At 34.0% G+C, this 17,496-nt stretch overlaps 2 protein-coding genes across 2 annotated transcripts; both read left to right on the plus strand.

The window, feature by feature from the left end:
• The first annotated feature begins 398 nt into the window (after positions 1-398).
• On the plus strand, positions 399-1,520 carry LOC142974161 (uncharacterized). Its single transcript, XM_076116324.1, has 2 exons — positions 399-463; positions 798-1,520. The coding sequence occupies exons 1-2, from the start codon at positions 434-436 to the stop codon at positions 1,401-1,403; spliced, it is 636 nt and encodes a 211-aa protein (XP_075972439.1). The 5' UTR covers positions 399-433; the 3' UTR covers positions 1,404-1,520.
• A 2,968-nt stretch (positions 1,521-4,488) lies between these two features.
• LOC142974208 (uncharacterized) lies at positions 4,489-9,267 on the plus strand. The gene has a single exon (XM_076116373.1). It carries the CDS (start codon positions 4,627-4,629, stop codon positions 7,951-7,953), a length of 3,327 nt encoding a protein of 1,108 aa, XP_075972488.1. The 5' UTR covers positions 4,489-4,626; the 3' UTR covers positions 7,954-9,267.
• The last annotated feature ends 8,229 nt before the right edge of the window (positions 9,268-17,496 follow it).

Here is a 17,496-nt window from a genome sequence, read left to right on the forward strand (position 1 = left end):
TTAGCTATCGTCGATTTTAGTAAAACCGGTCTGAAAAAATTAATTAAGTCGGCAGAAGCAATGTACCTATCATTGCATTTTCTATAAGGTGTTAATATAATATATCGCAGAAATCTCGGAAGTTGTTAGCTTTTTTAGAAAAGCCAATTGAATGAATAAGTAACTTATAAACCTTACCCCTAAGTTGAACTTCTAGACCAAGGTTTGAATGTCCACCCTGTGTCCGAAAAGAAAATTAAGTCCAGGCAATAATTTGGTCACCTTGGCCATATTAAACACTTATCTAATAACGTCACCTAGTGATATTTTGATTGTTATAATCCATGATGATTGAGATAATCCACAATTTCATAGGACAGTCGGATTATCTATTTTTACAATACTCGGCGGTATAAATGCTCAGTTCGGCCACGGGACTAACCACAACAGAAAAATGGCGAATCAAATCATCATTGCTGTTTTCGTGAGTATTTCTTCCTGTATTTTTTGTTCTCATTTCATGTTAAGAAAATAATAAAATAGTTGGAGTAAAATGCTTTTTTAGAAGACAAAATTAGAAAATGAAATAATTATTAATATCAGTCTGATAATATTATAATGGTTGTTCTTAAAAATCAAAATTAGTACATCGTTTTGAACCTTGTCACCAACTATGGATTTTTAATACGGTATGCTGTGAGCGCATCAATATTTTTCATTATAGATGCAAAATATTAGCTTTTTCCATTACTATATAACAAAATTGTTTGTTTACGTTTTTTAAGAACAACTTCTTAACTGAATCTTTCTATTTCTAGATGCTATGCGTCTTCGCATGGCAAGCACATGCTGCCGTTAACTGCACCGCAGCCGGTCGTTTCGCCGACCCCGCCGACACGACCTGCCAGAACTACACTCTTTGCGTCTACAGCAGCACCACAGCCAGCTTCCTTGCTTACAACTACGTCTGCCCCACCACATCAGTCTTCAGTCCAACACTGTCTCAATGTACAGCATCCACTAACTACGTGTGTAATGTTACCACTACCACGACCACGACCTCTGTTTGCACTGCCGACGGTTTCATCGCAGACTCTACTTCCACTGACTGTTCTACCTACATTCAGTGTGTGCAAATCAACGGCACCTACACCGAAACCACGTTAACTTGTCCCACCAACACGTTTTATAATCCTACCACAACTTTTTGTGAGGCAGACTATAACTGTACGACTACTACAACATTCTCTTGTTCCACAGCCGGTAGATTTGCTGATACAACTGACACGACCTGTCAGAATTACTTCTATTGTGTGTTGCTGAGTACTGGGACGTTTACTCAGTACAATTATACGTGTCCTAGCACTTCCTTGTTTAATCCTACGACTGCGCAATGTACCTCTACTTATACTTGTACTAACTGATGTAAATGTAAGGTCATAGAAATGTATGACCACTGACTTGCTCGTTCGATAAAGGAGGTTAAGTTTAGGTACAATGTATTAATATGATAAAAGTTATGCTATTAATAAAGTTATTGTCGCGACAATTGGTTGGTATTATTTGAAATTCGTTATTCGAAAAGCTTGCTCCTATATTATTCGGTTCGGTATTAATCGGCCTAGCCAGGTGGCAAAACCGAATATGTGTAGATGAACCCGATTGGCACAAGCCGAACAAGTGAATCAAGTCGGTCTTGTTTTGTCGATGCATATTGCCGAACCGAACGTGAGGAATCGAATATTTATGCAGCTAGCTTCATGCACTGATTGTCATAAACTAGGCCTATAAGAAAAAGAGTCATGATGATGAGATAATAATATCACACGACATTTTATTAGGACTCATATTAGTTATAATAATTTAATATTTTTTATAGTTATCATGTAGGAACTAGTCACTGCCTTACGTAGAGAACAGCTATCAGTTATTTTGTAAATCATAAAATGTTTGGAAAAGGTAATAAACAAATAAAACATGTACCGCAAATATAAGAAAATATAACGATAACAATATTTTAACAACTGTTAATTACATAAGAATCATGAGATAAGTGCAATGTCTCATTATCTTAGTATAAAATCTTTCATGTTTACTAAAAATATTTAGAAGTTCAGGATGCATGGGACTATAACGGTGGCTGTATTTCTCGTGAGTAATTATATTATTATGTAATAGATTCAGATTTTGTTGCATTTTTTTAAAGACATTGAGGATAGTTTGACTATCAGCTATAAGTATGACTACAACTTATTGGAGAGCCCTGGCACGCACTATTTAATAAAATAACAATTACTAATTCTGTGTATTTTGAAAATTCAGTAGCTGTATCTAACTGACACTGAAATGTTAAATTCTGATATTTGAATATCTCCGGTAGCCGAGATGCTCACATGCAAGGTTTTTTACTAAGTGGATGGACTATAGTTAATGATTTTCTTATTGCCTTTATACTATTCTAATTATGTATATAGGGGCAAGATACATTTCCAAGAACCGTTGAAAATTCACAAAAAATACGGAGTTTTCTGATATATATAGAAAGTTAAACAAAAGTTGTTTTAAACAATCGATAGGATGTTAAGTTAAAACAAATGCTTTCATATTGAAATTACAAGTTTAAACTAACTTACCAGTTTTAATCTGTAACATGAAATGGTGGAAATCTCCGAATCCAAAACAATTACAGACGAAAATTTGAATTTCAACAAAGCTTGCGAATTTCACCATAATTTCTCAATGTAATGTAATTTGAATAGTGATTATAAAACATGCAATTTGTTATTGTAGCAGTCCCATATTATAAAATTATCACAGATGCCTACCAATATTCTTTTAAAAATTCTATTTCCATGAAGCAATTTTATACATAAAATCACACCTCAAATGATCTCCAATCACTATCTTATCAATTTCCAGATACTATGTGCATCATGGCACGCACACGCAGGAACAGTCACCTCATCTTCTAGCAGTACCAGCCAAACGGGACCATACACAACGACCAGTTCAAATTCCACAGGATACACTATAACTGGGTCTTCAGCCATCGAAACTAAAACATCTACCATCACTAACACAACTGATGATGCAACTACAGGCGCGATATACTCTGCGAATTCCACGGATATATCAACTGTAGGAAATACAGTCAGTACTACAAACTCTTCGAACACGGAAGCAACTTCATCAGCGAATACTACAACCTCAATATATTCATCCGATACGTCTGATACAGCAAGTATATCTAACGTTACTGATACCTTAACAACTCTTGAGTCGAGTTCAACGAACTCTACAAATTCAACATCATCATTAGATACTTTAGAAGCTGTGAATACTACGGTATTGTCAAATGAGAATGTTACTTCAATTTCTGATGACCTCACAAATGTGTATACGTCAGATAACTACAATTCTACTAATACAACATCTATAGCAGAAACTGCAAGCAATAATAATGTGACTGAGACTTTAGATTCGTCTGCTTTTAATACAGTTGATTTCGCAAATGTAACTAATACTACAGATATATTAATATCCAGTAACACGGTTAATGCTTCCATTTCTACAACAGCAAATTCTACGGATTCAACAAATGCTGCGTCTACGTCGAATACCCTAAACTCTTTGAGTACATTGAATACTACTGATATCCTTACTTCAGAAACAGAAAATTCTACGACTACAGCAAATGTTACAAATAATTTGGATTTGAATTATTTAGCAGAACGCTATAACGAAAGTGTTATAGAAACAAGTGATGATGCTTCCACGTCTTATGTGGTGAATAATGATTATCAGTCAAATTCAACGTCTGAATCGAATACTTCTAATACGGAAGCTGTAGTGAATACATCAGATTATTCTTCGTCAGATATAACAGATTCAATTAACTCTACTAAACAATTTAGTGTACAAAATGGAACCAATATCGCAAATGTATCAACATCTTCTACAGAAAACTCAACTTATTCGGATATATCGGATTACATTTCTGATTATACAAATTACGAAAATTCATTAAATAATATAAATAATTACGAATCAGAATCAACCAATTCATCAGTGACTGTAAACAATAGTGATACTAGTATAAAGAATATTACATCAAGCGCCAACAAAATTGAAAGTTCAAATATTACAGACGATTCTATAAATACGTATTTCTCGGATTCAGACTATAGTTACAATGCAACTTCAAGTAATGAGTTAGCAAGTGTAACTAATTCAACAGTAACATCAGATTCAACAATTTCGAATAACACTAGTTCTGAAAATTCGACAGGCATTTTAAACGTGACAAATACTTTAACTGTATCAGAGGCTATGAATTCTTCCGATTTATTTGTAACAGTTAATGTTAATTCGGCCTCAGCATCAGATGTTTCTAATTCAAGCAGTTCATCAAATTCTGAATATAGTCTGGAATCTGACTCTATGAATACAACATATTCGATGGATAGCGCTGGCAATTCAGAAGTTAACAACACAAAAACATCTTATGACTCGCAGAACGTAACAGGAACAAGCGATTTCAATCAATCTACGTCAGAAGGCGCTACGTATGATTCAAATACAAAATTGGATGTTTTGGTAAAGAATATAACAAATTCTACGGAAAGTGAAGACTCTTCTATTTTGGAAATGGCAAATTCCAATAGTTCGTCTTATGTAATAGATAAGTCAAGTTCGTCGTCTTCGAACGATATTTTGACGTCTTCTACGAATAACTCTACTACTTCAGGTAACTCAACTGCTGCTTTAAATTATGCAGTCTCTGCAAATTCCTCAAGTGCTACAAATACTTTAACATCAGATTCACAAAACTCTACAAACCTAAGTTACAACGTAGACAATTCAAATGCTAGTTACGCGAACGCATCCTACGACTACGCAACTGTTACAAATTCAAGTGATTCTTCAGAAGCTTCTACAATCAATTCTGCATCTTCGTATAATATAACATCTGATTTTATAGCTGCAAATTACGCAAATAACACAGTGACATCAGATTCTTCCATTTCTGAAGTGACAAATTCAACCAGCTTTTCAAATGCGACAGTGATTTCCAATTCATCAGTTGCAAGTGATAATGTGATATCATCCAGTTTGAATTCTTCTTCATCAATAAGTTCAAGTTCAGGAAAGAACATCACAGACTCTTCATACTCCTTAAACAATCAAGAGACATCTACATCGGACACAGCTAACATATCACTTTCTAAAGAAGATAAGAACTATAAAAACACTGAAAATGTATATACCATTGAAGGTGTTACAAATAGTACTAATACAAGTGACTCAACAAGTGTCTATGCTTCTGATTCTAACTATGTTTACAACTCAACATCAAACGTGGAACAAGCAAGTACAACTAATTTAACAGAAACTTCGGATTCAACTATTTCAAACACCACAAGCTCGGAAACTGTTTCAGATAGTATCAATACTACAAATTCTTCATCTTTATCAGACGTTTCAACTTCTACCGATTCAAACGTCACTACTTCAGTCAACTCTGCTTCTGCTTTAGATACTACTAATTCTAGCAGTTCATCAAATTCCGAATATATTTATGAATCTGAATCTTCAAATACAACTAACTTGATGAATAGCTCTGGCAGTTCAAAGATTAATAATACGAAAACATCCTATGACTCGCAAAACGTTACGAGTTCTAGCGATTCTACACAGTCTTCATCAGCCAGTTCTGCGTCTGAGTCAAACATGAATGTGGATGTGTCAGCAACTAATTCAACGAATTCTACGGAAAGCGAAGAGACTTCTACATTGGAAACTGAAAACTCAGCTAATTCAACTTTTGTATCAAACGATTCAAGTTCATCGTCTTCTACAGATACCTTAATATCTTCAACAACAAATTCTACGACTTCAGAAAACTCAACAGCTGCTTCAGATTCTTCCAACTATGCAAGTTCTTTGAATACTACTAATATATCTAAATCAGACTCTCAAAGTTCTACAAGCTCAAATTACGTCGTTGACAATTCAAATGCTAGTTACGCGAACGCATCCTACGATTATTCAAGTGTAGCAAATTCAAGTGATACTTCAGAAGCTTCTTCAATCAATACTGAATCAACGTCTAACATAACATCTGACTTCATAACTGTAAATTACGAGAATAATACAGACACTTCAGATTCTTCAATTTCTGAAACTACAAATTCAGTAAGTTCTTCAAATGCTACAGCTATTACTAATTCATCAATCGAGAGTGATACTGTTTTATCATCAACCTTGAATTCTACGTTATCTACGAATTCAACGTCTTCCGCAAATACAACAAACAATTTAAGTTCTTTACAAAGTCAAGAGTCATCTTCGTCAGACACTGCAAATATAACTATTATAAAAGAAGACAAATCCTTTAAAAATACCGAAAATATACTAGAAACAAAGGACCACGACAATTCAACATATGAAAGTGATAATACAAATTTGTCAAATACAGGATATAAATATTCATACAATTCTTCTTCTAACTTTGATGCTGAAAGTGCTGTTAATTCAACACAGTTAGCAGATTCATTTGAATCTCAATTGACGAAAGCATCAAACTTTACAGAAAATAAAAACATGAGAAATGCAACAAATTTATCGGATGATTTTGTCTCATCGGCTTCAAATTCTACACTTCTAAACAAGATTTTGTCTGTACTGGATTATGCAAACTCTCGTTATAGAACAAATAACACGAACACTTATAATACGGGGAGTAAAAAATCAACCAATTCTACAGCTGTATTAGAGGGTCTCCGTTCCAAGTATGCTGTGTTCGAAAATAACTCTACAAAGGTCATTTCTGATGGTTCCAGTACAGACAATACTATTACAAACTTGGCAAACTCTACGAGTACATCAAGCAACTCTAACTCTGGGAAAACTTCAGATACTGCAAGTAGCTCCAGCTCAAGTAGCGCAACTAGTTCTCTTGACACTACTACAACTAACACAACTTCTTCTACCAATTCAACAGCTATCAAAGATGTTTCAAGCTCTACAACTCAAGAAGATATCGAAACCTCATATTCTACAAATACCACTGCTTTTACCAACAGCACAGATGTAATCGAAAACACAATTTCTACGACAATCACCAATAATACCGATAGTCTTCAAAAGATCGTTACAATCGATTCAAGTGACAACGAAACTGTTATAACATTAATAACTACAAACATGATTATAACAGTTACCGATAACGTGAAAAATATAACTGAAGTTACAACAGTAACTGATATTACAACCAGTACGAGTAGCACGTTAGATATAATTTCCATGAACGTTACAGATGTGAAAACAACCACGATAGTTACAAACACTAAAATAGTTACTATGACTATAGTTGGCGATGAAACTACAATCACTACGACATTTTATAATACAACCGATGTCGTACAAGAAACAACTACAGACGACACTATAAATAGTACAAGTACAATAACGACAACGAATAGTACAGACAACGTTATAACAACAATAGTTTCCGATGTCACTAATGTAACAACGGTTATTGATTCAACGAATACCTCAACGTTATACACTGCACCGACTGACGATGCTAACACGACCTCAGTCTGTACATCACAAGGATATATTTCCGATCCAGATTCAACTAATTGTACTATGTACATTGAATGTATTGATAATGGTGATGGGACTTATACAGATACTTTATACACGTGCCCGGGAGACACTTTATACAATCCTAATACGACTTTATGCGAACTTGATTATGTATGTCCGACGGATGATACTGTTGAAACGTTTTCTTGTACGACGGCAGGTAGATTTGCTAATAGTGCTGATTCCACTTGTCAAACTTATTACTTTTGCGTGCTGTTGAGCGATGGGACGTATAGACAGGATGAATATACCTGTCCTAGCGTCTCTGTTTTTGATCCGACTAACCAAATCTGTACTACGACGTACACTTGTCCCTCTTAAAGAGATGATTCTTTGAATATAATTTCTAACAAATTGCATTGTAAATAGTATATTTGTTCAATTGTATTAAAAAAGTTTGTTTTCAAAAAGTTAGATAAGGATAACTAGCTGAGTCTTTTTCATTTTTGTTAAATAATATTTACACATTTTAAATAAGTAATCATTTATTTACATTTACGATAAAAGTTGAGTTATGTCAATTTATAAATGTATATCAATACAGATTTATTAAATTTGTAATTTGTAGGAAAAATAAATGTTGTGAATACATCCTCGCCAATCAAAAGCTGATTAACAACTTACAACAGGCCATATTCCGATAACGAAGTTAATAAAACACTTTCAATTCGTTTAACTTTGCAAAATACATAATTAATACTTAAAAGAGAACATTTCTCAGGGTAGATTCAAATGGTATAAGAATAACAAGCAAGCAGCTTCACAAAATAAAATAATAACTACGCCTTTGTTTCTTTTAAACTAAAAATAGAAAAATCTTTGTACTTTCATGTGTATAAATATTTAAAGCAGACCCTAATTTTTTCATAAAAAAGGTAGCCCGGGACAGACGTCTGCTAGCGTCTACGAACCCAGCTTGACCAATGTGATTTATGCACGCTACTCCGTCTGCCTGTCTTATTAGGAAATCTTTTTATTCTTTCATTTGATCCAAATTTATCCTTATATTTCGATTCCGTTTGACCTTCACTAATAAGTACTGATACATATTTCCTCGCTATTAAAAGGTTCTGTTTAATTTTGGCCGGTAAGCCGGTATGTTCAGTTGTCGTTTCTAACAAGTTAGCGTAAGTGTGACACTTCATCGGTAGCAGGCTGAGCGTAGAGTTAGTCTTTACTATATTAGCGAAGTAATTGCGGAAATAATTATTCCTAGCTTCTTTTATAAGTTCAGCTGTAATCTTCGGCCTTGCTTTTTCCTTTTTCTCTCCAACGGCTACTGTGGTTATTGTAGGTTCGTAAAAGTCTGAGCTAATTGTATCTTTCTGATCAATGAGGGGAATCAGCTTGTCTATATTCCCGTCTTCTCTCTTTCTATCTTGAAGGTATCGTTTCCTATTGTCGTCGTTTTCCGGGAAACTGGTGACTAAATAAGTAGACTCATTGATACGTTGCACTTGGTATGTCTTTACACTTATTGAAAATGTTGTAAAACTGTTGAATATAAGCTGTATAAATAAGATATATCTCGTTATCAAAGAAATCATTAAATTATTTTACTCAAGGTGTTCATGTCATAGTGACATTTTGATCGCGAAATGAAATTGTCAAATTGCTAGAACGATAAAATTTACATCAAAGAGGTATAATCACAGTGTATTGTTTTTTTTTAATCTTAGATTGTCTATAGTCTATATTATGGCTGAATGGCCAGCAATTTGTTATGATCACTTATCTAAATGTGAGATTCGGTAATAAAACACAAGCTTATCGTTTACATATTTGCTTGTATGTACGTAAAAGGCAAACGACTTGACGCCAAGACGCGTGATACTATCGCATTTACCTCTCAGTAAAAAGTGAATGAAAATAACACAATGGACGTCGAGAGTCAGCTCCCATAGCGCGGAATCAAGGTCAAATTTGTCTGGCAAATCATCCAAATACACTTTGCATGTTGACATGAAGATGCAAAAGAAAATCAACCTTATCATGCAGCGATAAATCTCAATTCTAAATGCTGTTTTTGTCACTTATATCAATCTGAAGAAAGAGTCTGGGATAGTTCCCGATGCTGTATTGTTTTCAATGCCACCGAGCACACGCTTCTTAATTGCCATTTCCGTAAATGAACAAGAAAGCAATGGAATAGAAGAAAAAGAAAAGCTATGTTCAAATATTGTTCACACTTCAATTTGTACGAGTACAAATAGAGACGCTTTAGGTTTTTTGACTTGCGAAAGGTATGTACATATCTATTTTTCACCGATTTTAAGGCAATTTTTGTGTTTGCTTTCGAGTAAGTCAATGTTATCTTTATTCCATATGTGTCAACTTACAATATTGTTTAACACGCTTTCTTCAATGCGACATTTTACTAATTAGAACGAAAGGTAAACACTTGTTCTAACACTTCATTACGTAATACGGATAAAATTTGTCATCTGTTCTCGAAGTGAAAAGATGGTAATGCGATGATGAGGCTTTCCTAAACCCGGCAGTATTTCGCTCGGCACTTTCTTGTCGAATGTTATGCGTCACTGTTGGTCGTTGGGGCTGGGCACACGCACTGTGATACATAAAACCAGTATATAACCCAACAATAGAAATAGAAACATCTAAAGTTTTGCGTGACGTGATTTCTAAGCACCATGCTTAGTTACGGTCAAACGATCTCTGTCCGAATTCTCATTTCTTCGTTCGAGATAATTAATTTTGTTGAACGTTCCGATTGTGCGTTAGATGCATGGAAATGTTGTTCTTTTATATTGTTACCGATATTGTTATTTGCTACTCTAGTGTGGCAAATATCCTTAGTCAATATTACATCATTTGTGTAAGAAAATGTAACAAGAGGTGAAGGATATAGGACGACTAAGAAGACTATTGTAAATCGCAAACTATCGTAATTGGCTTTCAAAGTATTTTTGTAGTTATTTGGTTGGCGCTTCAAATTACTTGTCTAATAAAAGAATATCGTGGAGGGGCCGAATTCCAATCAAAACAACACATCTTTTTGAGATTGATGAGTTATTATTTATTACCGATTGTCAGACTGTCATTTGTGTAGTTCCCATAGCTTAAAGATTAATCATGCTTTACGTGAGTTGTCTAACACTTTAATTAGATCCGGGTGTCCCGGAATACCTTGAGTAACACAATCTGGGTCCAAGTTGTCACACCCGAGGCTGTATTTCTTGTGGTGTCAGCCTTCCTGCTTGCTAACGATGTCACGCACTCGAAGATTGCAGCAAATGTTTGCGTAATCTTCGGTATAAAGTTGCATCTTCTCACATGCAAGCAAACAACCTTATTATATGTATTTACATCTGAGATTCTATCTGAGAATTTAGATCGTCTGATAGCCGTGTGTGGCCGCGGAAAATCAGAGCTTTTCTATTTATAGAATAAGTTATGCATTTCACAATAGGAAATTATATTTTTTATTAAATCTACGAGGAGTCTATTATTTCGAATAATTAGATTTCGTGAAGCATGTTTTAAAAAAGAAACTTGCATGTGATAGAAAAAAGGTTTTAATCCGAAAGTATCATAAAGAGGTAGGTATTGTGAAATTTCTAGACTGAAGTAGACATCCGTAGAAACTTTTTTTTTGGAACGAGTAAGATCACACTTGTGCAATACAGTAAAGAAATGAATAAACAAATAACATTGCACAAAATCAAAGAATTCAGAAGTGTAATTCGAGTAAAAGTTCGCTCATATTCAAGACATGTGCCGTCTGCGCCGTTATTTGCGAAAGCCGCGCTGTTTAGTAAATAAAGCGCGTGCCATTCTTCGAAATTTTACAATTTCACTCAATAACAACGAATCTTTGAATACAAAGTAATTATTTCGTAACTTAAAACATTTAAAACACGTTTTACATCAGATATTTGCAATTCCATTACATACAACTATAATAAACAAATTATTACTGCCCAGAAATTGATTGGTAGAAAATTGTTTTAAACCTTTATAAAGCTAGAATAAATAGTGTATTCAGCGATCCATAGAGCTACATGACGGTAACTTGCATGGAAATCTGTAAGCTAGAGAAAAAATAATTTCACCAAAAAGCATTACAAAGACAAAGACAGTTTTGATCTATTTAAGTGAAATGATTAAGCTAGCAAGTTTTATTGTTATTAAGTATACCGTAAAACGGGGTGAATAGAATTCGCGGGGTGAATAGAAAAAAAATCAGGAAAGTTTTCAAGCCCAATGTTTGAGTACTCCTCGTTTAAGAATTTTGTTCAAATTTGAAATGATTACACGTCGATATTACTTCTCTGCGGTGTCATAATTGTTTAAATGTTTAAATTGATATTTATACCCAAAAAATTGCTTCAAAGTCAACCGTCCTCGAATGCCTTAATGGTCCTTACATTTTTTTCAAAACTTTGGATTTAAAGTGGAATTTCTTTTCTAATGAGTTGTTTGGAGTGTTTATCTCTTTAGGTGTATATTTATCTATAAAGATACAATATTGTTAACTGAAAAAACGTTTTAAAACACAATTTTTCCATTCACCCCTTTGGTCGTTTCGATTCACCCCTATCGCTGGGTGAATAGAAATTGACCATTTTTTTAATGAAATATCGTAAAACTATGCATATTTTTGGACAAATATGGTTTTAACTCTTTCTTCATGACGCCGGACATGATATAAAACAACCTGACAATAAAAATAACAAGTTATTCGCTACAAATTTTTAGGACAAAGTTGAAAATTGTTTCTATTCACCCCGTTTTACGGTAGTTAAAGTACATACACAGGTTTGTAGCGTCATTTCATATTTTAATGGTTAACTTTAATCATGTCCTTCGTAAACAAAGTTCTTAACTTCTAAATACCAAGTTTGTTATCCTTTTACATTCCAGGGTTTAAAAGCGTCAGTGAGTTATGATGGCACTTAAAAAGTAAATCCTTGAGTGGACATTGTGGATACCAAAGTTAAAAAGGCTTTAAAAATTTTAACTAGTTTTAAGCTGACGTAATACTTTACAAGGATATGTAAGTTCTAATTTAGGGTCATGTACTACAGAAGCTATGTCGGAGGAAGATTTATTCTTACAATATATCAGAATGTCTTAACACTGGGCACATTTAATAGATTGGGTGTTTGGCTACAAGACAAATTAGGCTTATGAAAATTTTTAATGTCTCCTGCGATACGACTTGACGATTAAATATTCTGTTTAAAATTAAATAATCAAGAAAAAAATGTATTGAATTATTCTTGTGATCATTCGATATCGTCACTGTAAGATTTTTTTAACACAGTTCAGCATTAAGGTTCTTAGCTTTCCAGCGATTTTAAGTCACTCTATTTTGAATACTCTAGTCATCAAGCCCCTGTATATTTCAGTTCATAAATTACTACATGGTGTGACGATTATAGAATCCAATTTCGTAACTTGGGTTTTGTGTGACGAGGTGTCAGAGGAAATTCCACATTTACAACGACGTTATTATGTAATACAACTAGATCGGCAATTAAGAAGTTTAACCCTCACTTACAAGTTCTACGCACTTATATCCTGTTTCTATAATTTCGCGGTTTGCTCACGGAAATTCTAAGGTACAATTTGAATAATCTGTTTAAGGAAGTGGTATTTAAAAGCGCACTGCTCTTAAATTAAGGAAATGATTATGTAAGAAAGAAACCTATTTCAAAAGTGAATGTAATGAAGGAATGTTGTTATAAACATTAGACAATTAGGGGGTTTAGTTAATTAGATTATAAATGGAAAAGTTAATAGCCGTGATGATCCAACTGGTATTCAATTGCTGGTTAAAAGGTCTTGAGTTCGATTTTGAGTTAATTAAAAGTAACAATTCTTGTTTTCTGTATGACAGTCCGGAATTGGAATCAAATTTTGAGGCTTTTTTAGCTTATTATAAAGTTAATGGAACTAAACTTCTGTTGTTGATTTAAACGATGAACCGGTTGATTATTTATTTAATTATACAATCTGACAACAATGCTTAAACTTGGTGGCGCCTAGGTATATGTTTTATACCTAGCATTGAGTTGTTAACGGTGGAAATTTGACTGGCAAGATCGAGATTGAGGCAAATTCTATTCAACCAGGATCCCGTCTATTATAAGAGCTACTGTTTCTAAGCTAATAACAAACAATTATGTACATCTTCAAGTGAAAGTAATATAAACTCTCATACTTAACAACTAATAAATAAATAGTTACATATTCAAATCTGTAATCAATCTCTGTCACATACAAAAGTACCATTACAGTGAGCTATGCGTGTTTATTGCGCCTTCCGCAAGTCACCGCGGAAAGACAACCACTCATAAATAATGTCTAATACATAGCAAATTTACACATAATGTTGTTTTTCAAACATTAACGCACCCTCGATAATATAATGGCATAATACGGAAAAGTAGATTTTTGGGAGGCTTTGGTCATTTCATCCCGCTTAAAACTTATCCCGCGGGATAAGTTGTCCACATTAATATTTTTATTATTTTTTTTTAGTCAACTCATCCCGCTTTAAAGAAAAGGTAAAAATGTGCCGTATTATTTGAAATATTTGTACATTCGTGAACAAAAGTGTTGCTATAAATGTGGTCTTATAAGTTTATTACAGTAGGAGATGAGGTTAAGTAAATATTCTTTTTGTGTTATAAGCTGTATATTCAAAAATGTCTGATGAATATTATTACTCACTTATTTATCGATATATTTTATTTTCTTTCTTTTTAAAAGGACAACTTCCGCTCTAAAAATTGCTCTTGTGTCGCGGGAACTTTTACAAACATAAAAACAACGGACGCTAAGTACAACCAGACCCGAATCAATAATTTATGGAAAGCACAAATAATTGTTCCATGTGGGAATTCAACCCACGACCTCCCGACGCGGTGGTATCGGCGTGGCGACCTAAACCACTGCGCCATGGAGGCAGTCAAATCAATATGCTTAATCGATAACATTTTGGACATTGAATTTGTGGCTTGGCGTGGAGGGCACGGCGATGTGTTTTTTTTGTGGCGGTCAAAAGGCTAAAATCACAAACTGTAATTATAAGTGCCAAATATAAAAATGTACGAATATAAAAAAACTCTAAATTTAAAACTGAATAAATAAAAACATATCATCCATCTTCTTAATTTTTCAAAAAGAATTCCTACTGAATTTGGCCGGAGATCAATTGGTTTATGGCATAGTAATTTTTTTTCTTGTTCTCCATAGTTTCAGGTAGTCTCTTCTTTTCTTAATTTTAATTGTTTGTGATAGTAGAAGATCGAATAACTTGTAAAATATTATATTGTGATTATAAATATTATTTTATTAAGATTTTATTATAATTCACATTACTAGAACGTACATTAAATGTCGTTGCTTATTAAGACAAGAAACACAATTGTGTTGCTTTATTAATCGTTGGATTGTTCGGATCACTAAAGAAAATTATCATTACAAAACGACATTTAATGTATGTACCTTCTAGTAATATGAATTATAATAAAATAATATTTATATGGCCATAACGAGAAATAGTACACTAGCGAGTCGGTTGCCACACTGAGAATTAGCCCTAATGCGCGTGAACCACTTTTTTTCAAGTCTGTACAAATCGTAAAATATATCAGCGGGATGAGTTGTCCGATTCAAAAATTGTACTAGGACAACTCATCCCGCGGGATGAGATCAAGCGGGATGAGTTGACCAAAGCCTCATTTTTGGGAACTTGTGTTCAAAGATCCTGACATCTGATATTCCGGCTTATTTTTGAAAAAGAAGGCTATTTGAGTTTTTAAATTTTGCAGATTTATTCTTTGATGACTTAATAAATATATATCAAAAAATTATTTGAAATCGAACAAATGGAATAAATGGGCAAGGTTCGTCTCCCGGAATGAGGGAAGGGTTTGGCCTTTAATCCACCAAGCTGCGGCCAAGTGCGGGTTTGGAATGGAATAAATTACAATAAAAGAAGGCAGACAAAACGACAAGGACACACATGCATTTATTAAGCAATTATTCTCGTTTTTCTTTCTCTGACCTAATCGGTGCTGTTTACTCACTAATAACTAATACTAACAATAATGTTGTGTTCTTTGCATCTAAACTCTCAGTTTTCCGATTTTTTTACTTAGGCCATTATATAACTAAAGGTGCGATATGTTAAGAGTTTTTGCAGTCTGAACGACGGCTTGTGTCGCGTGAATCAGTCCATTATAGGTATTAATATTATTTATGGCTGTTCTATATGACATTAACTATGGAAGTTCAGACGATCAATGTCGGTGTTTGAAACAGTTTTAATGTTTTGATTGATCGATACTACGGTTAATTAATGTGAGTCGTTTTATCATTTGCTTCTTCTAGAAGTGACTTTAGTAGTAAAGTTTTAAAGTGGTATATTGTGGTGGCACGTGCCAATAATAAGGACTGTCGAGGTACGATTCCGATCCATGTAGATTTAGTATTTTGAAAGATTCGCAACCAGAGGATATCAAATAAATACAAAAAGGACTATTATGAAAAAAAAATTATTATAATTTTTTATCAGCGTTTCTTATAATATACTCATAATATATACAAACTTTATAAGTGTGCAGGGCAGGGCTTTGCCTAGCAATGAGTCACTAAAGAGTGCAGAATTTTTTTTTATTGTTACGAAAAACCTGAAATTAGAGCATGTTTAATTTAAATTCAACAACTGTAACAAGAATACGTTATATACTTTTGTTCACCACTATTATAAAGTTATACCTAGTTTAAATAAGGGAGAGTTAATCTGAATATCCGGAGAAGATTTATGATAACATAACTCGATCGCCGTAGCCTACTAGATCATGATTACAAGGCATCTTATACTATAGGCCGACGACTTAATAGAGAGCCTTGGCGTGATCTATTAATCTAGATTATAATAAATGAGTCTGTGTATTTTCAAAATAAAGATACTGTATCAAACAGCCACCGTAGCGAAGTTTTGGTCGCCATGCCGCTACCAGTGCGTCGGGAGGTCGAGGGTTCGATTTCCATTCGTGCGATCTACAAATAATTGTTTCGGGTCTGGTCGTACTTTGTGTTCGATATTTGTACGTTTGTAAAAGTCCCCGCGACACAAGAGCCATTTTTAGTGCTGGTCTTGCCTTTATAAAAAATAGCTGCTTCAGTCTGCGGGTCAGCTGCGAACCTTGCATACAGGGCTTTCTACAAAGTTGTTGTATTGTACGAAGCGTAAAAATGAGTTTTTAAGTGAAGCTCAGTCGCGTATTAAACCATTTATCATACTTTATTTTATACGACGTATGATACAGCATTCTTTTCTATGTTATTGAGAGAAAATAAACTAAAAGACACGTAGTCAAGATTATGTACGTTTCCTAGCTGTCGATGTCTTTGTAAAAATACCGGTAGTTATGTTTAGAAATTAAGATAAAGATAATGTGAGAAAGATCGTGCAGATTGTAAGGAAATGTTATGTATCTTTTGTTGTAAAGCACTTTGAATCTACTTATCAAATTATTTTGATTTCTTTTCCAATGCTTGGAATGTAGATTGTAGACGTTTACGATAACAAACATAACTTTAACCCTCGATTTCTGAGGTACATTTAGCACAAACACAATAGCGTTTAAGCTCATATAAAATGACAGGTTAAATAGATAAACTACAGCTAAATGACTTAGAAACCGGGCATTAGTCAAAGTTACATTAAGTGTATCAATAAGCACAATGATTTTTTTCGGACCGGATCGGACCCAAATATTGGTTGAGGGTTTTAAATTCCTGCAATGATTACGATGAACATTTGAAATGGGTGAGCAGGTAGGTGGTGGTCCCGAGATCGGAGCGGTGGCGGCGCGTGGTGGCTCG

Source organism: Anticarsia gemmatalis, chromosome 7 (assembly GCF_050436995.1).
Source record: "Anticarsia gemmatalis isolate Benzon Research Colony breed Stoneville strain chromosome 7, ilAntGemm2 primary, whole genome shotgun sequence".
NCBI classification, from domain to species: Eukaryota; Metazoa; Arthropoda; class Insecta; order Lepidoptera; family Erebidae; genus Anticarsia; species Anticarsia gemmatalis.

Coding starts and splice junctions, on each gene's coding strand:
- LOC142974161 (XM_076116324.1), top strand. CDS start 434: ATGGCGAATCAAATCATCATTGCTGTTTTC. Junction 464..797: donor AAATCATCATTGCTGTTTTC/GTGAGTATTTCT, acceptor TTCTATTTCTAG/ATGCTATGCGTCTTCGCATG.
- LOC142974208 (XM_076116373.1), top strand. CDS start 4,627: ATGGCAAATTCCAATAGTTCGTCTTATGTAATAGATAAGTCAAGTTCG.